The sequence below is a fragment of the Dipodomys ordii genome, unplaced genomic scaffold (assembly GCF_000151885.1).
Source record: "Dipodomys ordii isolate 6190 unplaced genomic scaffold, Dord_2.0 Scaffold53, whole genome shotgun sequence".
NCBI lineage: Eukaryota > Metazoa > Chordata > Mammalia > Rodentia > Heteromyidae > Dipodomys > Dipodomys ordii.
Window position 1 is genome coordinate 1,680,904 of NW_012267269.1, and position 23,092 is coordinate 1,703,995.

The window sequence follows — 23,092 nt, forward strand, 5'->3', positions numbered from 1 at the left end:
GTGGCAAGTACAGTAAGTACACTAGCCAGCAAGGGGTGGAATGAACAAGCCTGTCTTGAGGCTGAAAAGAGAAGATCATTTCCTAAGATCCAGTCCAGGCCTAATGAATAACGAAATCTTAGGATTTCAAAATGATCGCTGGAATCTCTGTTAGCATTTTAACTAAGTACATTTCAATTAAAGATTTATAAATATAGAGAATACACCTAGGACAATGAATTGCGGGGGGGGGGGAGAATAAAGGAGGTGGGGGGAAGAACAAAGGAGAACTAATCACAGTAATTCCGGGAAGTTTTCCAGTTGGGCACAAAGATCATTTTTTTAATTGTTTTGTTGTCCAAGGTGAAGGAAACCTCTATTCAGAAAGACCAATAATTTCACTTTACAGGGATAGATAATAGGTGGAATCAGACTGAGTATCAATAGCAGAGAGATTGCCTTTGGAAAAAAAACATCCCTTTTGTGTGAGGCAGAGGGGGGAGGGGATTCTTTACCTGGCTCTCACCACTTTTAAGCCCTGAGCAAAGTATCAGAGGGACTTCAAATGCAATTGATCTAAGCACTCAGGCCAGGTAAGAATGAAAGTCACATAATACTATATACTCACTCCTCTGTCAAAGAGCTAGTTAGACTGTTTTATACTAATGGATTGTCTTAATGATTAAAAATCTTCCTTGACACTAATCTGGAATTTGCCTCCCTGTAGCTCCTATCCTCTTTTCTTAATTATTTTTTTCCTACTTAGCTTGGAAACTTCTTGTATCCGTGGGCATAGAAAACATCAAAATATACACCAAGAGCTGATGTAGTTAAACTCCACCAAGCAGAAATCATGTCTTCCTGATCACCAACCCATGAAACGTAGCTATTATTGAAATTTAAAAAGCACCAAACAGAACACTGCCTTGCCATTTAAAAACAAATAAATAAAGGTAATTATACCAGAAACAACAGAAATTGCACTGTTAAACACATTGGCAACCCAATCCCATCACAGATCCCCCCCACCGCCCCGTAAACATTATATAAAACATTGTCACATAGGTGCTCATTATTCACTGAAGAATCTAAAAATCACACACACACACACACACACACACAAGAAGACTCTGAAAAGACAATATTTGTTGATGTTACAAGAAATTAGTGCCAGCACACTATCTTGAACATGATAGGAAATATTCTTAGTATTAATGCTATTACAGTATTAATATACCATGATAGATTAAATACAGTAGATTTTTTAGTTAATTAAAAATTCACTGAATAGACTGTCCATATTGGCAAGAAACTATAAATAATAAGCAATAATAAACACACAAAAAAGAAAAATTTTAAAGGTCCTTTATATTTGTGTGATAATCAGCTAAAATTAAAACAATCATATTGGTTTAAGTGTTTTATGTTTTATACCAGAATGTGAATTTTTTCAACTTTCAGCTCTGACCACTTCTCACAAACCTAAAATGGGCATCCATGTTTTAACAATAAAAACGTTTTCAAAAAAACAAAGGAGGAGGCTGCAATGCTTGGTAAGAAATGTACGCATTATCCTGCCCATGCAATTGTAACCCCTCTGTACAGTATGTTCACAAATAAAATAAAATAAAATTAAAAAAATAATGCTACCAGAGCTCTTCTAAGGAATTTATAAACTTTTTCCCAAAGTTATATTCACAATAATTACTGAATATATTTTCCATTAACAGGTGCATTAATGGATTTATTTCTCTTGTCTGTAGCCAAAGTTATTTAATTTCTATTAATAGGATATATAACTATCTGCCCCTCTACTATCTGGAAGGATGGTACTCTGACTCAGATTTTACTAATCTCCTTCTCCTGGAAATACTTCCTCAGTGTTGATCCAGACACACTACATACATACATTAGGCACTGTTGGGCACAGGGTCCTGTATCTGAGAATAGTGAGGAGCAAATTCATAATCTGGACTATTACTGGTACCAAACACACGATCAAATTTATAATATGTGAACAAATTTATAAAGGGTTTTAAACTTCTACTTCTTTCATCATATAATAGGGCCCACAGACTCATTTGATATTTTACACGGAAACTGTTAGCGGTGTAAACCCATAATCATTACATACCCATATTCACAAGACTCCCCCAGTTTACTGAAAGCTACTATCTGTCTGATCTAGCCGAGCACTCACTGGCACAAATACGTCTTGCTATCCTCACTGGGAAAACCGTGCCCCAAAATGGGTAAGTCACTTGGTCTATCATAGAACTATTAACACAGAGGAACTCCTGACTCTCGATCTGTGAAAATATAGAACTACCCAGGGAAAGTTACAATTCTCCAAAACAGAAATATAAATAAGACAAAACCAAATCTCATTGACTCATAAATTACATCTCCTCACTGGATGGAACCTGGTCCTTCACCATAACACATACATATTGAGAAGTTGCAGGAAACAAAAATGATTGAAAACTACAACATTCTAAGTGGAATGGTTTCAATTAAACATTGAGCACTGTTTGTTGGAAATAAATGCCTAATACACAGACTCACAGTTAAACAACTAAAACAGACCTTGGAAGTCATATGGTGATGCAGGAAGTGCAGGGAGTCTCCGAAAGGTCACCCTGTTAAATTGCTCACCAGTAGCAAAGCCAGGACAAAACAGAACTGGGCTCTTTCCAGCTCCATGTCCTGAATCTGTTTCCAAGGGAAAAGAACAGTCCAGATGTTTATAAGAAACCTTCACAGTGCTAGAGAGAATAGAAAATGAGATCTTACCAACATTTAAGTGTAAAAATTATTGTTATTTTATATTATCATTTAAAGCAGCAGGAACTTTGCTTCCTATAAGAAAAATAAGATGTATATTTTAGGCTTCACTGCTAAAGCTAAGGATAATTTCTAAATATGACTTTTTCTCCTGTTAAATAGATACACAGGGACTGTGTCTAATGCTGTTGAGTGTTGTTAAAATAGACTTAAGTGCATTCAAAACCAGGATACTCTCAAAATATCACCAACATTAACAAACATAAGGAATAAAAATTCAGTAACCTAGAATTTTATCATCTCTTATAGATAAAGTTCTATTCAACCTATCAAATTCAATCTATCTTAACCTAACTCAAGTCCTCTTCTTGTCTTTTTCAGAATCTTGAAAAATCTATTAAACTATTTTGAATGTGTTATTTCCTCTCTGAGATTTAAATACTGGACAACAAAATATCTCTGAAGATTCATGACCAAACTAAAAATGGCTCAATTTGTAAAAGCATTTGCTACTTAAATAATATTTCCACATTAAAAAAATAAATATCCAAATTACCCTTTATTGTACCTGTGAGTCTTTTAAAAGACGTTTCCACTCCCTGAAAGTCTAATATGAAATCCTTTTTGAGAAACAAAGTATGAGAATTTTCTAGATAGTACTGAATGTCATTCCATAGTGGAGGGGAGTGGGATTATGTAAACCAACAATAAACCACTCAGATGATAGAAAATATTGACAAACTATTCTGCTGTCTGTTATTCACAAGATCACTTTTCCATTTTAATACAAGGTTTAATGTATAGTAGATGCCGATGCTAATCAAGGAAAATTCCATCCTTCATGTTCTGATCAATCTGAAGATGTTTTTCTCCACAGATGAAGAGCTGCTTGAATTCGGAAGTGTAGTCTGGACTCCAAGGAATAATCTTTGTAATTATTTCTGAAGACAATAACAATAAAATTGTATAGTCAAAAATTGATTTTGTATACACCAGAGCACCACAGACCACCCAAATCTCTCTCTAATCTCTGCATAACAGTGAATCTTAATAAAACACAGATTGTGTGAGGGAAGAAGGACAGCAAGTCTGTATTTCCAGAAGCTTCCTGGTGATAACCAAAAGAGCATACTTTGAGAAGTAACATTCTACTTATTTATGAAACCATTCACCACAGCAAGAAGGCTATACAGAGACTACAACTTAGGTGAACTATTCCTAAATAGTCTGATTTCCTTTTTTAAAAATGGAAAATATTAAGACAGATTCATATAAACACAATGAACACAATCATTCCAAAAGAATAAAAATATCTTTAACCCTCTTGAAGAAACTGCAACAAAAATAGCAGAATTAAATTAAGAAAAGTGAGGGAAGGGGTGGATTGGGAGGGATGGATGGGAATGTTGGAAGGAGTGACACTGATCAGGATGCACTGGACCGTAACTGCTTTGTTGAATGACAACTCCTTTGTACAATTACTCAAAGGTAATAAAAATATTTTAAAAGTAGGATTACTTAGTTGCACCAGAATTAGTTATAACCAAGAGTTATAAAATAACTAAGTCAAAGTCAGAAGAAGCTCTAGAAGGCTGGGGATGGAGCTCCATGGTAAAGCACTAGCCTCAGTTTGTAAAGCCACTTGCCACAAGTCCCTGAGTTTAATCCCCACACTACAAAAAATAGGGGGAGAAATATACATATTACCTGACTTGTGTAATCCCTCTGCACAACACCTTAATAATAGCAATAAATGGTACTATAAAAAGTAGTGGGGAGGAGAGGGACATTATGTGAAATCCTAACTTACAGCTGGGTACTGGTGGTTCATGCCTATAATCCTAAAAAATTCAAGAGGCTGAAATGTTGAAAATCTCCATTGGGAGCCAGCCCAGACAGACAAACCAGAAACTCTCATCTCCAGCCAGCATGGCTTGAGTGGTAGAGCACCAGCCATGAGTGAAAAGGCCAAGTAAGAACAGGAGGCCTTGAATTCAGGCACTCGTAGTAGCAGAGGTGAGAGGGCTTACTTAGATACTTCAGGCTGGCCCGTGCCTTTGCCAGAATTATTTAAAAATCAGCAAAATGGAGTAATTTTGGCATTGGTCTCCTGTCTTCATCCCATCTTGGCAGATGGAGTCCTGGAGCGCCTTTCTTTGTAGTAGCACTTAATTCTATATCTTCTACTTTACACAGGGGTAAGGGCTACCTATGGCTTTGATGGCCATTACTAAAATGTGTTGATCATAAATGAAAATCAACCGCTTACACTAAGGCTAGCCAAAGGACAAAAGTGAGAATTTTCCTAAATGACTGGCCACCAAGGTTGCCAATTTTATAGGGTCAATTTTGACAACTTTATAAAGGAAAACTGCAGCTAACCGCAGGGGCTCTTCAAGAAAATGACAGAGCTGATTTAATATGACCTTATGTACTGGTCAGCAAACTAACTCAAAAGAGCCAACTCTGAGCTACATATTATTTGTATGGCTACTTTTCCTATAACTGAATGAAGAAGACCTTATTCTCTACTGCCAAGATTTACTCTGAGCAGAATATTATTAGGCCATTTACAGAAAAAGTTTGTTGACTCCTGATATTGAATGTAATAAGTTAAATAATTACTTAGATATCCATGATCACATCTGTAAGTAGTCACAGGGTTTAAGAGTTGGAAATGGCATAGTTAAGCTTAAAAGCCATGAATATAGATGAGTCATATATAGGTAAGTCATATGACTTATCTATATATATATATATATATATATATACACACACACATATGCATATATATGCAGAGGTAATGTTTATAATTTTAACTATGTATTATTCCTGTTGTAACAATGGTGCTGGACACACATATGCATATATATGCAGAGGTAATGTTTATAATTTTAACTATGTATTATTCCTGTTGTAACAATGGTGCTGGTAAGTCTGACTCCATAGCAATCCAGGGAAGTCTGCCTTTACCACTTACCTTGCAGTTTCTAGGACTTTTATGGCCTTGTCAATTTCCCCTTGGCTTTTATACAAAAACGCAAGCTCAAACAAAGTGAATGGCACTAGGTAGTGGTCATACTTCAGTAGCTTTTCACTGAAAGGGTAAATGAAAATTAAGTAAGCCTTAACAGAACAAGAAAATCATTTTTTCAATGCTTATATTATTCCATATTCCAGAGAAATTTGCAGCATTATACCTATTATCAGAAGAAAAGCTGCCATTATATAGTTATGGAACTTAATAACTATGATAATAAGTTGTATGCTTTCAGTTCTTACTCCTTAATAATAAATCCAGCAGCAATGTTTACTGTCTTCTAGGTAAAGGAAAGCATGCAGACCTTTAAAGATAAGCCCTAGATGATCTGAAAAAGAATGAAGCTCTGGAAAAATACAAGTAATATCCATTCAGATTCATGGCAGAACCTGGCTCACAAGATTGTAAGAAAAACTCTCAGGTGCCAGAACCTAAAAACTCTGCCCTTGTGAAAGTGACTAAATAATATAAAATTATAAAACAAAAAGCAAACAATTCATTATGAAATTTAATAAGCAGGATAAAAGCATGCATAGGCCAGCCATCAGTGGCTCACGCTTATAATCCTAGCTGAAATCTGAGGATCACAACCTGGGCAGGAAAGCCCATGAGACAAGCTCCAATTAATCACCAAAAAGCTAGAAATGAAGCTGTGGCTCAAGTAGTAAAGCACTATCTTGAGCAAAAAAGCTAAGTGACAGCACCCAAGCCTCAGTTCAAGCCCCAGTAACAGTACACATGCACAGGCGCATGTACACACAATGTACATACACACATACAAGTGCAAATAGCTCATCATTTTGTGGAACTTTAAAATGCAGAACTAGGTTGTGGGATGATATGAAGGAGCTTAGGGTCTACTTTTGTCTAATCCCCAAGGCTACAGGAACTGAGTCTCTACTTAACACTTAAATCTTTTTTTTTTTTTGGTCGGTCATGGGGCTTGAACTCTGGGCCTGGGTGCTGTCCCTCAGCTCTTCAGCTCAAGGTGACTGCTCTACCACTTGAGCCACAGCGCCACTTCCGGTTTTCTGGTGGTTTATTGGAGATAGGAGTCTCACAGTCTCTCCTGCCCGGGCTGGCTTTGAACTGCGATCCTCAGATCTCAGCCTCCTGAGTAGCTAGGATTACAGGCGTGAGCCACCAGCACCCGGCTAACACTTAAATCTTAAAAGACCTACTCCTTTAGACCAAGGGCAGACTGAAAGAAATTCATTAACTGGCACTAAGATAAGGATAGTTGTCTCCTTGGCTCACACTTTTGGTAGCAAGAAAAAAACATTCCTGTGGAAAATTAGCCAATAGGCCCATCCTCACATAAATTTGCAACTAAAGTTACATTGGCCAAATGATGTAAAAATATGTACGTAATGAAATTAACATAAAATTGGCTCCAGAATAGAAAAGGCTTTACAGAATGCCTGGAAGAAATAGCAAAATTCAAAAGTACTTTAAGTGGGAGACAGCAAGGGACAGGTGCCACTGTCCAAAAAGAAATGTACTCATTACCTGACTTACATTAATTGTAACCCTACTGTTTATCATCTTTCTAACAATAAATTTTTTTAAAAAATTAAAAGTACTTTAGAGAGACTCTCAATGTATCTTCATATCTGAAGATAAAACCCCACTGAACAGGTGGCTCACACCTATAATCCTAGCTACCTAGGAGGCTGAGATCTGAGGATCATGGTTCAAAGCCAGCCTGGCAGAAAAATCCATGAGACTCCTACCTCCAATAAACCACTAGAAAACCAGAAGTGGGACTGTGGCTCAACTGGTAGAGTGCTCGCCTTGAGCTGAAGAGCACAGGGATAGCACCCAAGCCCAGAGTTCAAGCCCATGACCAACAAGACAAAAAAAAAAAAAAACATTGAAAGTGATCTCACAATCCAAAATTATCAAAAAGGGGTAAAACGATTCATCATGAGATTCAATAAACAGAACAAAGCACAATCAGTCCTTACTTTGAACAAGCCTTACAAAAACACCACTAAAATAGCTCTCATGCATACTTCTTTAACACGTTCACTAAATACAAGGCATTATTTATTTAGGAAACAAATACTGTCTTATCTTCTTGATATATAAATACTAGTTCTCTTAGATTGCCATAAATACTATCAGGAGGAAGGGGACCAGGTAGCCATAGATGGAAGGCACATGATAAGGAAAATAAGATATCAACTGGTAATCTAAGGCTGCAATCTTTTCAGCTTGCACTATGTTTTCAAAAAACTTGAACTGATACTTTAAAATCAGGAAACTGTCTACAAAATCCAGCTTCTTGGCTTTTCATGAATAACAGTAGGGACTATTGTTATTGGGCCCACACTGTGCAGAGCAATAACCAATTAGAGGTGAGATTGTGTCCACTCTTTAGAAAGAACAATTTCCCTGTTCCAGCCATTATTCAACCTACTTCATTCAGTAAGGTCTGTCTCTGCAGATATTTGCATTTGTTTTTGTACTACAGGAAGAGTGTCAGGGATCTCAGCCTTGATTCAGTTCTGTGATTGATAAAGGAGTAAGGCATTATTATCACTGCTATTGACAACAAATATTACATGCCTAAGAAATGCCCCTTTGCCAAAAAAAAAGAAGAAGAAGAAAGTATAGTGTTTGTCATGTCTTTCTTCCCTATCAAAAGATTGCAATGATTTAAATCTATTTACTCAGTCCCTAGGATCCAGTACAGTAGGTGCACATAGTGGGTGTTCAAACATCAATGGAACAGAGAATGGTCAAAACCCCAAATGCATGAATTAAAAGCACATTAGAGGTTTGAGATGAGAGACCCAGGGGCTGGATAGACACTTGTTAGCCAGACCATAAATTTAGTTTTTACAGGTCATTTTTAAACACCGAGTAGAAATGGATAAAGCATCTGGCCTATTTTGACCACAGTTTCATTTATGATGAACAAAAAAACACTAGTGGATGTTCCCCCTTGGTAACACCAAGTGAAAGTTTAGCAGCCTAAGATCACAGCATTTGGCTCGACTTTAAAGTAGCAATGCCCGGAAAGCATGATCTGTTCTTACCATTCCAGCACGTGGTTGAAACACAGCTCAGCCTGCAAGGGCCGCTGTAAATTCTTGAGGCAGCATCCTTTAAGCAATTTTACTAAGCACTCATCATCCATAGAAAAATCATTGCAGCCTAGGAACAAACAAGAAACATACACAAAAAGAGAAAAAATAAACTGTTTGGTTTATTTGCATTCTGGGGATGGCATCCAGGACCTCCTATCTCTTAAAAAAAAAAAAAATTCTACCACTGAGCCATACAACCCAGCCCAATAATACCTTTAAAAGATGCTAATTAAGAAGGAAGTTTACATTAGTCAGGTTGCAGGGGGACCATTTAAATAAGGAAAATGTTTTTAGTATTTGTTATGCTTCACTACATGAAACACAAAAATGACAATATTTCCCATCAAAAGAATGTGGAATTTACTTAGTGGCATACCTTTTAATTAAACTGGGTTCACTCTACCTACTCACAAAATTTTTTTAGGTGGTCCCACTCTGAGTTTCGTGACCTTAGACACAACAGGAAATATGAACTCTAAATAAAGTAAGAGCTTTATTAATTCTGTAAAAGGTAAAGCCAGGAGGAGCAAGAAGGCTGCTGCCTCCTGTTGTTTTGGCTTCTAACTGTGTTGGCTTCAATGTGGGGAGGGTAACACTTCCATATGGAGAAGCAGATGGCTTTACACCCATTAAAAATTCAGGAAGTAGAACACCCTCTCCAGATCATTATGTTTACAACTTATCAATTCTCCCAGGTTATGTTCTTTTGGGGGAAAATTGTGCTGTAAAATTAGACAAAATGGTTTTGAAATACATGAAAAGTATCTTTAAAAAATCCCTACAAACTTCTAAATGCTTAAGGGTAATGACAGGGATTTTCTTTTAGCACTTTTTCCCTTTTGAAAATAATTATTAATCTTCTCCAGCTCAAGTCAAATTGTACCATCCAAACCATACTATGTTTGACATGTATCTGACAAAGGTAGTCTCTCCACACTTACCACTTGTGAAAGCTTTTTGTTGATTTTTTTTTTAGTTCTTGTATTTTTCAAATGCAAGTTATATACAACTAACAAGTCATTCTGAGACAGACAGCTAATTTACACATTTCAGGCTGGGGCGAGTCGGGGTGGGGGAGTGAGGTACGCAGGGAGCATAAAGATAACTACTAGGCCCTGGAGTCCCTCATACTGAAATTCTCCTGTTTTCAATACAACCTGAACAATCACCAGCCATTCATGCTGGTGTTTTAGCTGGTAAACTGTTTGCCTATGAGAGGCTAACAATGCTACTGAGCTAACAGGGTCATGGTGATAGGGTGTCATTTCAACTACTGAAATCAGCTGGAAATTCACTTCCAATGCCTGATAGGTCACTTACTTTTTAAAAAGTAATAATCACAGATACCAACACCACATTGTATTTCCTATTACTTAGGTGGAAACATATTTTTTCTAGGAAAAAAAAAGGCAATCCATGCTTCTAATCATAGATGTTTATTGAACTACATAATAGTCAAGAAGTAGTATCTTTCAAAGCCTAAAGCTAAAGACCTAGAGCCCAAATTAGATATATCATTTTGTATATTTCTTGAGTTTTGTGTAGTAGGGTTTTTTTGACAGTTTGTGTTATGACAACATTTTATTGCTCTGTCAATCGTGATTTTTTTTTAATGAGGAACAGACATAGCATCATGGAAAATAGCAGCAAAGATACAAGCAACTTTCATGTCAATCTAGCCTTAAAACTATGACAAATGGATTCAGAAAGTCCAAACTCCTTTAAAAACCTTTGAAGCAAAACCATTTTTCCTCAGAGCACAGAACACAGTCTATCAGATAATTATCATGAGAGTTCTGTCACTATTCTCAATCTTATGAATGAGCTCATGGATAAGGACATCAACATACAACTTCCATTTCACATTAAAAGAAACTACATGGTAATGATACCCAAGCACATTTCCATCACAAAAGATCTACTAAACTTAATTAGTTAAGGCCTCTTTAAGGAGAAGCTGAGGAACAGGGGAGATAAAAGCAAAAACTACAAAAATATCTGTTTTGAACTTCTTTGATGCTAGCTGTAATTCACTAAGAGAAAAATAACAACAGAAAATGCAGAAAGCTATCCAAGCAGTAATACAAAATAGACAAAGTAGATCTGCTATACCAAATCCTGGCTGCATAATGAATTTAGTTAAGATTTCAAAGAAAACACTAATGGAATTAATACCAAATGACTCCAGGCATGTTACCAAGTACTTCTGTGTTTTCAGAGCTCTAACCTTGGTATCCTTGGAATTAAAAACTATAGCCAAAGCAATGCCAGAATAGATCAACTACACCTGCCAAAGCTACCAACAAAAACACATTCTTAAGAATCTGGAAGCCGAGGACTGGTGGCTCACACCTGTAATCCTAGCTACTCAGGAGGCTGAGATCTGAGGATCGCAGTTCAAAGCCAGCCTGGGCAGGAAAGTCCATGAAACTCTTATCTCCAATAAACCACTCAAAAAAAAAACAGAAGTGGCGCAGCGGCTCAAGTGGTAGAGTGCTAGCCTTGCGTTGAAGAGCTGAGGGACAGTGCCCAGGCCCAGAGTTTAAGACCCACAACAGACGAAACAAAGAATACATTCTATTTCCAGTAATGAAACTCAGAGATGGGATTGAGGTTGGTGTACCCTCAGGTTTACAACTTCACTCCTTCTAGCTATTCATTTTCTCCCATCCTGAAGGATAGGAGCTTAATCAGCTAAAGGTCCTAACAAGAACAGGGCCATGGGTAAGTCCAGCATGTCTACCTGTCTGTCTCAGTTTCCCCCTGACCCTAATTATCTCTTAAAGTTTAAACACTTTAGATGTGGCTTAAATTCTTCAGTGTTTCTCAGGATGTAGAAAAAAACAAGAAATAGTTGGATTTTCTAAGCCATTATTGTATTTCATAAGCATAATATATGTATTACTCCTTTAATTTTTTTCTTTAATCAGTAGAGGGAAAAATTAATTTGGGAGATTTGAAGGTAAAGAGTGTTGCTCAGAGGAAAAAACAGTAGTCACTCTTTTAGATTCAAGACGTCATGAATTACAAAGTTCCATTTTGTAGTGCTACATTAGGAGTTTATACTACAGAAAACTGGTATTTATCAGAATTCATTCTGCTGAACCCAAACCCCTAGCTTGGTAGAAAAACAAAGAAAGCTAGCCTACTTTAATGGGAGGTGGGGGGAGTAAGGGGATAGAATACCTTACTGTAGTCATTTAAACTGTTAACCCAACTGTTACCATTTAACTAAAAAACTTTTTTTTCCCCCTTTCTAAGTTAAGATTCACCAGAAGAACATTGACATTGAACTTCCAAGCCTCCATCTCTGTAAAAAATAAATTTCTCAGTACGTTTTCTTTTTTGGCAGTACTGGGAAACAAATTTCTTTACAAATTACTGTGCCTATGATATTCTGAAACCAGACTATGACAAGCAATTCCTCAAAACAAACTAAAATAGAAATGATAATTGATCAAGCAATTTTACTTCTAGCTAAATATATCCCAAAAAAATGAAGCTGGCTTTTGAAGACAGACTTGTACATCCACATTCATAGCAGCTTTATTTCTAATGGGAAGGAGGTGGAACAGCCCAAATGTCTATCAGCAAATGAAGCAAAACATGAATAGGAATACCGTATTTCCTTATAAAAGGGAAGTTTGACATATGCTACAATACAATAAACCCTGAAGATGTACTCAATAAAATAACCAATCACAAAAGGACAAATACAGGGGTTGAAGTAGTTTGTTTACATGTATCAAAACAGAACCTGTTGAAATTGCTTTGAAAAATGAGGCGAGGTAAGGTCGACTGATAGAGCATGTCATGTTGACTGGGATGTGCTGTGTGTGTGAAAAATGTCCGTGAAAGCCCCCCTAACGCCCCGTACACCTGATATATATTATTAAAAATAAATAAAACATTTTAAACAAAGAGCAAGCTCTGTATGATAGCATTTCATATGAAGGAGATATGCAGCAATCATATGCATAATAACAGGAAGAAGGGTGGTTGTCTCTCACCAGGAGAGAGTGATGGGCTAGTTGATGACACTGCGGATCAAAACACAGTGTTTACTTAAAAGACAGAATCAGAAATGTTCGAACAAGAAAACTGAGTTATCACTGACCCAACAGTTTCCATTTCAAAATAAAACAGATTTGTCAGGTGCCAGTGGCTAGCTCATGCTTGTAATTCTAATCAGGAGGCTAAGATCTGAGGATCGTGGTTTGAAGCCATCCTAGGCCAGTAAAATCTATAAGACTCTTATCTACAATTAATTACCAAAAAGCCAGAAGCAGAGCTGTGGCTCAAGTGGTAGCACTATAATGCCACTGTTGAGCAAAAAACAAACAGAATCCAGACCCCAAGTTCAACCCCCTGAATCAGCACCCAAAAAAAAATTTGGGGGGGGAGGTCCAGTTGTGAGGCCTGAACTCTGGGCCTGGGCGCTGTCCCTCAGCTCTTCAGCTCAAGGCTAGCGCTCTACCACTTGAGACACAGTGCCACTTCCAGCTTTTTTCTTTTTGCTTATGTGGGGCTGAGGAATCGAACCCAGGGCCTCAGGCATGCAAGGCAAGCACTCTACCACTGAGCCACCTTCCCAGTCCTCTTTTCTTTTCTTTTTTCTCTCTTTCTTCTTCTTTTTAAAAATTTTTTGGGAGAAAAAACAGGAGATGGAAAATGGAAACACAGAGACAAAGATTACTACACATTTCTTTTCATACTTACTCTCATTTTGTAAAGCTGCCTCAGCCTTTTCAACAGTTATCAAGAGATTTTCAGAAAGGTCTTTTCTTTTGCTCACTATTGGAAAACCATTCCAGACATACATCATTTCCTGATGAGGAAGAATGAAAAGCCATTTGCAATTATATGAAGATACTCAACATCTTTCATCTCCACAAAAGCACATACATGTGTCTTGCTTTGGTTGCTAAGGATCTCAAAATAACACTTTACGTTAGCTTACTTCATGTGGAGCTTAGTGATATAATTCTCTCATTTTATTACATGACTTTTTCCTTTTATATTATAGAAGTAATAACAATTTTTAAACTGACTCTATGAACGATTCTGTTTAATATAAGTTTTTGTTGTTACTCTTAAGTAAAGGGAAATATTTTAAAATGTCTGCCAGTTGTTTACATAAAATGTTTCCAAGCATATCACTAGAAATGAACATTGGAATACTGGGCTCCATCTCCTCTTATACCATTAAAAACATGTGTCGGTCCAGCAATGCAATCCAATAAGCAGAAAACACATTTGTTTAAGGGCCATATGGCTGAATGACAGCTTCTGAAAATGTAAAGTAATGATTTCTCATGGCAGATTATATTTAATGGGCTAACAGATGAGAAATTTTTTTGGACCAAAGGCAAATGTGCTTTTGCTTGAAAATATTTTTTCTAATGATCCTGATAGTACAGTTTGTATTTTGAAGGGAATACAATAAGCAGTCTAATTAGTATCTTCTTAGGAAAAATGAATTTTAAAATATCATGGATATTGTTTGAAAAGCTTCATAGCAAGGAAGTAGTAGAAATGACATATTCAGGCAGAGTGGCAGTGAGTTAACTCCATGGCATGAAAATTAACATCACAACACCCTGCCATACATTTTACATAAGACAATTTCTTACTGTTTAACCAAGTAAGAGCTCAAGTCAACACTTATTTTTAAATTGTTGATTTAAAATTGTTTACAGATGGAATATTTTATCAGAAGAAGGCAAGCTCATGTCTGAGAATTAATGGTAAAATTACAGTAATTCAGGCCAACTCCCTATTCATTGTACATCCATAAACACAGAGAAGTTTGGGTAGTGAGCTAACCTTTCTTAAGATTCTCAACCATCAAAGCAGGACAATCATGTACCACTAAACTCTTAAATACTACTGCAGAGAAAGAACTATGAGGGTTAACAACATTTCTGAAAAGTTCTGTAAGAAAGAAAAACTTTCCCAGTATAAACCGCTTGATAAAAATGAATAAGGTGCCGGGCGCCAGTGGCTCACACCTGTAATCCTAGCTACTCAGGAGGCTGAGATCTGAGGATTGCGGTTCAAAGCCAGCCCGGGCAGGAAAGTCCATGAAACTCTTATCTCCAATAAACCACCAGAAAACCGGAAGTGACACTGTGGCTCAAGTGGTAGAGTGCTTGCCTTGAGCTGAAGAGCTGAAGGGACAGCACTCAGGCCCAGAGTTCAAACCCCACGACAGACAAAAAAAAAAAAGAATAAGGTCAGGCACCAGTGGCTCATGCTTGTAATCCTAGCTACACAGGAGGCTGAGATTTGAGAATCAAGGTTCAAAGCCAGCCCAGGCAGGAAAGTCTATGAGACTCTTATGTCCAATTAACCACCAGAAAACTGGAAGTAGCACTGTGGCTCAAAGCAAAAAAGTTCAGGGAGAGCAACAAGGCACTGAGTGCAAGCTTCACAACCAACAAAATAAATAAATAAAAGATTGAGGCCTGGAGCTAAAATTAAGTGGTAACACAGCAACAAGCTTTCATGTTAGCTGGAATGTTTGGTGAACACTGAGATGTGCAGTGCTTTGGTTTTGTTTGTGCTCTGATGTGATTAGAAACTGGTCACAGTTTTGGCTTACTCTGTCACACTCACAGAACACCTCTGACTGATGTTATTGTTCCCTGGTATTGCTTATGTCAGATAGGGACATGTGTACTAGTCGCAGGTTAGCTTTTATGTCTGACCCCTGTAAGAGCTGTACTTTCTGTTTATGGAATATGTAAACAGTTCCTGTAAGTCAATAACAAGACAAGAAATGATATGTGGAAAAGTTAAGGGAGGATATAAACACCAATTCACAAAGGAATAAACACACAAAAGCTGTTCAGTGTCCCCAGCTGATCAAGGCAAATTTAAAAAACAAGATATTGATAAGAAGCCTCAAAAAGTCATGTAACTTGTTATGTCCAGTATTTTTTTAATTAATTTATTTTTTTTGGTCCGGTCATTGGGCCTGAACTCTGGGCCTGGGCACTGTCCCTCAGCTCTTCAGCTCAAGGTTAGTGCTCTACCACTTGAGCCACAGCACCACTTTCCGGCTTTTTTCTTTTTTGCTTATGTGGTACTAAGGAATCGAACCCAGGGCCTCATGCATGCAAGGCAAGCGCTCTACCACTGAGCCACCTTCCCAGCCCTTTTTTTTGGGGGGGGCGGGGGTGTCCAGTCATGGGGCCTGAACTCTGGGCCTGGGCACTGTCCCTCAGCTCTTCAGCTCAAGGCTAACGCTCTACCACTTGAGCCACAGCGCCACTTCCGGCTTTTTTTTTCTGCTTATGTGGTGCTGAGGAATCGAACCCAGGGCCTCAACCATGCAAGGCAAGCGCGCTACCACTGAGCCACCTTCCCAACCCATGTCCAGTATTTTTGAAAGGCAATTGAATAAAAAATTTAAGCAAAAATTAAGTTTTTTTACAAAGGCTTTGCCTAAATGGCATTAATGTTTAGGAGTATGAGCACAAGCTGAACTAGAACAGCCATCATCCACTTTGGGCTCTTGAGTACTAGAAATATAAGTGTGTAATTTCTAAGAAAGAACTAGTTCAATATAAAAGGATGTAAGTCAGTTGCCAGTGATTCACGCTTATAATCCTTGCTACTCAAAAGACTGAAGTTAGAAGATTCCAATTATAAGCCACCCTGGGCAGAAAAGTTCATGAGACTCTAATGTCCAATTAACCAACAAAAAGCCAGAAGCTGTAACTGAAAAAGCTAAGGAGTAGTGCCATGCCCTGAGATCAAGCCCCAGTACTGGCCAAAAAAAAAGGTAAAGAATTTAATAAATAAGCTTATACTAATTGCCACTGCATGTTGAAATGAGAAAATTTGCATAAATGTGTTCAATGATATTCTTAAAAGTTCATTTCATGTTTCTTTGTACTTTTTTCTCTTTTTTTTCTTTGTACTTTTTAATATGGCTAATAGTAAAGGTAAAATTATATTTGTGGTTTGAATTTTTTTAACTTTGAAAGTTTATTTATAGACATGTCAGAATCATTTAAATTAACAATGATTAAATTTTAGACATAACATACTGTGTTTACCTTGAGGTATACACTGTGTCCACAGACAATGCTCTGGAAAGTAATCCAACTATTAATTTGTAGTTAACCACCTAAAAAGTTTTCGAAGCCAAGAAACTGCAAAGATGGCTACAAAATTCCTTGAAAACAACATACCATTTCCATTTAAGTTAAGGAAATCTCCTCAAATTCTTAACTGAGTTCAAGTTTTTAAAATTTTAAATCAGAACTTAATGTGAGCATGGAAGAATAAGTTTCTAACTAAGCAATCAGCTGAGCCCTATGACGTGGAGATTGTGAACAAAAGAATTTTTGCATTCTGCTAAGCTCTACTATAAAACTCCTAGCTTAGGAATTAGAGCAGCAAAATTACAGGAGACAACTGAATCTAGTTTAAACTGAAATTTCGTTTACTCCTTGTTTTTGGCTATCACAATGAGGCAATTTTAAAATACTAAGTTTCGAAGACTAAAATCATGTGATTTAACACACTGTGGTCATAAAAATCCCATATTATAACCTCACAATGTAAAATTCTCTTTTTCCATCAGGTTTGAATTATTTTTAATTCAATTCCAGGGAAGTCAACTTGCCCTCTCCCTGCCTGAACTTCCTTAAATGTAAAATGGGACAGTTATTATGCAAATTAAATGATAAAGCTTTAAGTAGCTTTTATGATAATGCCTGAAACATACAACTAATCAAAACCCATAAGTAATAATTATTTTTTAATTATTTATAAACATTTACCTTGTAAAATTTAACTGAGCTATAAATCTCACAACCAAATTCAGATATGCCCCCTGATATTTGGAATAGAGAACGTTTTTCTAGGATGCAAATAGTAACTAATATAAAAGCAGATACCAGGGCGGGCAAGATGAGCTTCACGGGAGCAGGCAAGGAGGGGGAGTAACGCCGTGCCTTCCGCACAGCAAACTTCTCAGTAGGGAGAGATTTACCAGCGATTCTCTGCTTCAAACCATCCACCTGTCTGAAAATCCCAAACAAAAGGTCAGTAAGCACATATGTTATTTACTCATGGCTTTCATACCACACACCACAGATCATCAGCATCAGTAGCACCTGGGAACTTGCTGGGCTACACCACAGACCTAACTGAATCAGCAACTCCGTGGCTGGGCACCAGCACTGTGGAGTCTGATGCATCCGCCATGTGATTCTGCAACACCTTCAAGTCAGAGCCATTGAATGACACAATTCTTTCTAGTCATCTCAGTTAAGACCTCCCATCTATCCAACATAGTCCAGGAAACATTGTCAATTTTCTTAAGAAGAGTCTAAGAAGGAAGAGAGTATACTAATACATTTCCTGTTCCTAGCTGCAATGGTACAGGTCTATAAAGTGATGCAGGCCTCAAAAGGTAGCCATCAATTAATGTATAATTTGAGGAAAAGTTTTCCAAATAATCAGTTTAAGACTTGTACACATTTGCAGACGTCTCTGAAAATTGTACAGAATTCCAATTGTGAAAATCATAAACGTATGAGACTAGAATGGGGGACGACATACACCTGAAGGCACTTTTACATTTTGGACTGAGTGGTTTTTGTTTACATCTTCGAGGCTGGTTTTGAATCTAAGATCTTTCAACCTCAGGCTCCCCAGTGCTGGGGAGGCATCTGTGCACCACCATGCTCAGCACCTGAGGACATTAATATGCACAATTGTATTAATGCATCCAGTAAGTTGCTGAGAAATGATTCAAGGAACTATCCCATTACATCACAGAAAAAAATTAAAATAAAATAAGAGGGAAAAAATCTAGTAGCAGAGCCCCAATAATAATGTCCTACTGCCAAAACCAAGCCTTCTAGAGATACCCGTTACACAGGCACAGCTGCAGGAAGCTCAAAGGATGACATTTTGACTCTCTGCTAACTGCACTGTTTTAATACTTCCCATATCAAATGAGCAGGGCAGTTAAATAAAAATGAAAGTGAAGCACAAGAGAACAGAAGATACATTTGTATCTCTTTATATACCCAGGGGCTTTGTTATAGAAATGATGTCTTGCTTACCTAAATAAAGTTACCACATTCTCATTAGTTGCTACCACATCCTCCTCTGGAAGCATACTCAAAATGGCAGCTTTCAAGAACACATATGTTGCCTTGAGGAGAAGAAGAAAAGGAGCTGGCTATTGAACATCTTTAGGTACTTTGCACTTCTACCTTGAAAATTAGGAATGGCTTACACATTTTCTGGATATGATATTAAGAGGTAATAAAGAAATCAAAGAAAATGGAATTTTTAGTTGTCTCTTTCAAATGAGAATAGCACTTTTCAATAAATTGAATTTTTTTTCTTCTTTCAAGACTATACCACATCCATGGGTAAGAAAGTAGGCAGAATGAGATTGTCACCTAATTGCTCCCAACTTCTCACTGTATATCAGAATTCATTTTTTGTTATTGTACAGAGGGTTTACAGTTATGTAAATCAGGTAAGGAGTACACTTCTTTTTTAACAGTGTCATCATCTCTTCCCTCATTTTCTCCCAGTTTTTCCCTCCAGAATTCATTTTAATAATCACAAAAAGTTTGGTCATCAGGGCACTAGGAAGTCTACAGAAATTATCCAGACTACAGTATAAATGTGTAATACTTTAAATATAAGTGTAATTTATCTTTAGATGAGCTATTATTCTCCTTGTTAGAAAAAAACTTTTGGGGTAGGTTTTAGAGCATGTAATGCTAAGGACAGTGTGATCATGTAGCATGTACTTAATACTTATTTCCTAATCTTGTGGATTTCTAAGGAGAGAAGCTAATGTTAATGTCATACTATGAAAAGTTCTAAATAAAAACCACCCTGACCACTTCCATCTAACAGGTGATATTAATGAAAACACTCTTCTTTACCTTTGACCATTTACTCTCTTTGCAAAGTAGATCTGAATAGTGATATGCCTGCATCCAGTTTTGTTGGAATATAGAAGTCCACATTAGCTCCCAGTAACAGAGATGGTGAAACTGTTTCCATTCTTCTTGAACTGAAATGCATTTTCGAAATATCTCTTGTGCCTATAAGTCAATTGCATAAAGCTGATCATCCAGATATTAGATAAGGAGATAATAACCTAATGGAAAAATACATAAAACACTTTGTACAAGAAGAACAATATTATCACTCATTAAACCATGCAAAATGATGTTATTCCTTTCCTTAAATGCAATGATTCACTTAAGTTCATTTAATGTTATGAGGCAATCTTGGCACCTTTTCAAGTAAGATATAAAATGCCAACATCTTTTAAGAAAAGACTGACACTTGTTAGAATTTCCATAAGCCAAAACACACTTAACAAAGTCCCAGGCACTAGGCATATAACTGATCAAAGATTAACCTCTATTATTAGATAAAACTTTTACAAAGTTACAAAGAAACATGTGAAACTATAAACAGGCAAATTGGAGCACAAGATATAAAGTGACAAATGTTTTTCCCAGATATATAATGTATATGCACATATATATGTATATGTTTATGAATTTATATAATTTTCATATATATAATTAATAAGCTGAGTAACTGGCAAAGATTTGAAAGATGGTAAGTGAAGCTGTGGCTCAAGAGTTAACAGTACTAGCCTTGAGCAAAAAAAGCTCAGGGTCAGTGCCCCAAAACCAGAAAAAAAATTAAAAATTGAAAATTCTAACAAAACTGGATGCAGAAATTTTCCAGAGTTGACAAAGAACACTGGAAATATACAATCTCCTATCTTTATAGAAGTTGACACTGAAAGGCCATTATGAAAGGCAATTTGGCTGTTTTTGTCAAAATGCAAACATCTTCTGATCCAAATCTTCAAACAATCAGAATCAGACTTTTGTCAATATTCCTGTACACAGAAATGTATACATAGGAAGATTTCCAAAAGTGTTGTTATTGTAGTGCCAAACAGGTATCAGAACTATACCATTTTGGGGGGGTGGGGAGGGAGGAGGGGAGGAGGTCCAGTCGTGGGGCTTGAACTCTGAGCCTGGGCGCTGTCCCTCAGCTCTTCAGCTCAAGGCTAGCGCTCTACCACTTGAGACACAGCACCACTTCCGGCTTTTTTCTTTTTGCTTATGTAGTGCTGAGGAATCAAACCCAGGGCCTCATTCATGCAAGGCAAGTGATCTACCACTGAGCCACCTTCCCAGCCCAGAACTATACCATTTTTTTAAGTATGGTATGTGCATTCCATGAAATAAAATCTGACCATCAAAATAGATCAAGGGAAATTTAGACTTACCTGAAAAGAGATCCAAGATGGAATATAGACAGAAAAAAGCCAAATCACAGAAATATATGCGTGCTTGATCCCATTTGTGTAGAAGAAAATCATTATTATGAGTATATGCTTATAGGAAAGGCTCCTACTCTTCTACTACACCTCAGGAATTAGTTAACAAATTCTTATAATGAGGAACTGTGTAATACAGACTTGGATATTATGTAAGGATGAGAGTCCAAAGTGAATGTCATGCAGAAATGGATAACAGAGTTCTTTAAATCCCTTAAATTGCCCACCTGTTATTTTGTGTATCTGTCCTAAATTGCCTTATGTATTTTATGTGTAAATGTACTTTGAGGAATATTACTATATATAATAGGATACAAACACCAAGTAAAATTTCAACTTTTTTAGTTGCATTGCCTTTTTCTTTTGTCTGTTTATGTTGAATGTGTGACACAACGCCGCTCTTTAGACACGACCCTGAAAAGTTCTGTCCCCCCCCAAAATTTACCTTTTCAATATTCCCTTTCAGTAACTCAATCCGAGCATGATAGAACAACATGAGTGAGCCCTGTGAAGAAAAACAAAAACATTGTTCAACAGTCTGACTGAGGAGCTGTGACTGAAACAAACAATTGAAATGTTCTGCATACATTTGGAAACTGCTGGAGGAAGGGGGCGAGGAGCCGCTCTGCTTCTACCACATTCACTTCTCCTGTCCCTGGAAATTCAACAGGAAAAGCTTCAGTCTCCATGAATACAGCAGATGTTTGACTCAAATCTCATTACATAAGACTTACTTGTGGGAAAGGAGGAAACTATCACTTTGTCACTTTTTTTGTTTTTGATGTGCTATTTTTATTTTTATTTATTTAATTTTTGGGGAGGTCCGGCCATGAGGCCTGAACTCTGGGCCTGGAGCTGTCCTTCAGCTCTTCAGCTCAAGGCTAGCACCCTACCACTTGAGCCACAGCGCCACTTCTGGCTTTTTTCTTTTTGCTTATGTGGTGCTGAGGAATCGAACCCAGGGCCTCAGGCATGCAAGGCAAGCACTTTACCACTGAGCCACCTTCCCAGCCCACTTTGTCACTTTTTTTTCAAACATCTGAGAACTAAAGACAAGTCTTACCTATGACTTTAGTTTAAAAGAATTTTAGGGCAAACAAACTTAAGAACAGAGGTCACTGTCTTAGATTTCTAACTAGATTTTCCAGTTAGCACTGTACATATTTTAGCCAAAAACTTAATTTTCTACAAAAAGAGAATCCAACGTAATTATGTGAAAAATACATGACTTAATAAAAGAAATTTTGGCCAATTTAGATATTTTAAAATTCAATGAAAAAAAAGTCAGCCCTATTCCTCTATATAAAAGGTCACTACTCTCCTTTTTATGGGAAAAAAGAAAAATAAATAGATAAAACCCACTCTGGCTTGTTTTGCTAAATTTTCACTCACTCGATTTTCAGAAGCATAATGTTGCCCAGCCCTTACCAAGTATCAGGGAAATGTAGGTATGGAAGGCTAGGATGGTTAGGCAGCAGAGTGGAGACCTCATGCTCTTTCCTGATGCACCTTCCCGTAACTGCAAGAGGCCCAATTCCTATGGAAATTAAATGCATCTTAGTTGGAGAAGAACATGATTTGAAAATTATACTTAGAATCTTTCATATGCTACATATGCTACCTTTCATAGGCCTACACTCCATGAAATTGGGTGTTTTATTTTTTTAACAAATTTATGACAGTGGTGATGTCTAAAAGTTACATTTTAAACTGGCATAAGACAATCTCACAAATCTTTTTGTGGGTTTTTTTTTGGGGGGGTCCGGTCGTGGGGCCTGAACTCTGGGCCTGGGCACTGTCCCTCAGCTCTTCAGCTCAAGGCTAGCACTCTACCAC

The 23,092-nt window shown here is 37.1% G+C and overlaps 1 protein-coding gene across 1 annotated transcript in view; it reads right to left on the reverse strand.

Moving 5' to 3' along the window:
- Positions 1–1,624: 1,624 nt before the first annotated feature.
- Ttc39b (tetratricopeptide repeat domain 39B) overlaps positions 1,625–23,092 on the reverse strand; it is a 113,814-nt gene continuing 92,346 nt past the window's right edge. The window contains exons 10-19 of the mRNA XM_013020756.1: positions 22,685–22,793; positions 21,844–21,911; positions 21,702–21,761; positions 19,830–19,991; positions 18,987–19,078; positions 17,811–17,937; positions 13,618–13,726; positions 8,848–8,965; positions 5,744–5,860; positions 1,625–3,704 (exon numbers count right to left, since the gene is read on the reverse strand). Of these exons, the coding sequence (XP_012876210.1) occupies positions 3,614–3,704; positions 5,744–5,860; positions 8,848–8,965; positions 13,618–13,726; positions 17,811–17,937; positions 18,987–19,078; positions 19,830–19,991; positions 21,702–21,761; positions 21,844–21,911; positions 22,685–22,793 (1,053 nt within the window). The 3' untranslated portion in view covers positions 1,625–3,613. The remainder of the gene's footprint in view (positions 3,705–5,743; positions 5,861–8,847; positions 8,966–13,617; positions 13,727–17,810; positions 17,938–18,986; positions 19,079–19,829; positions 19,992–21,701; positions 21,762–21,843; positions 21,912–22,684; positions 22,794–23,092) is intronic.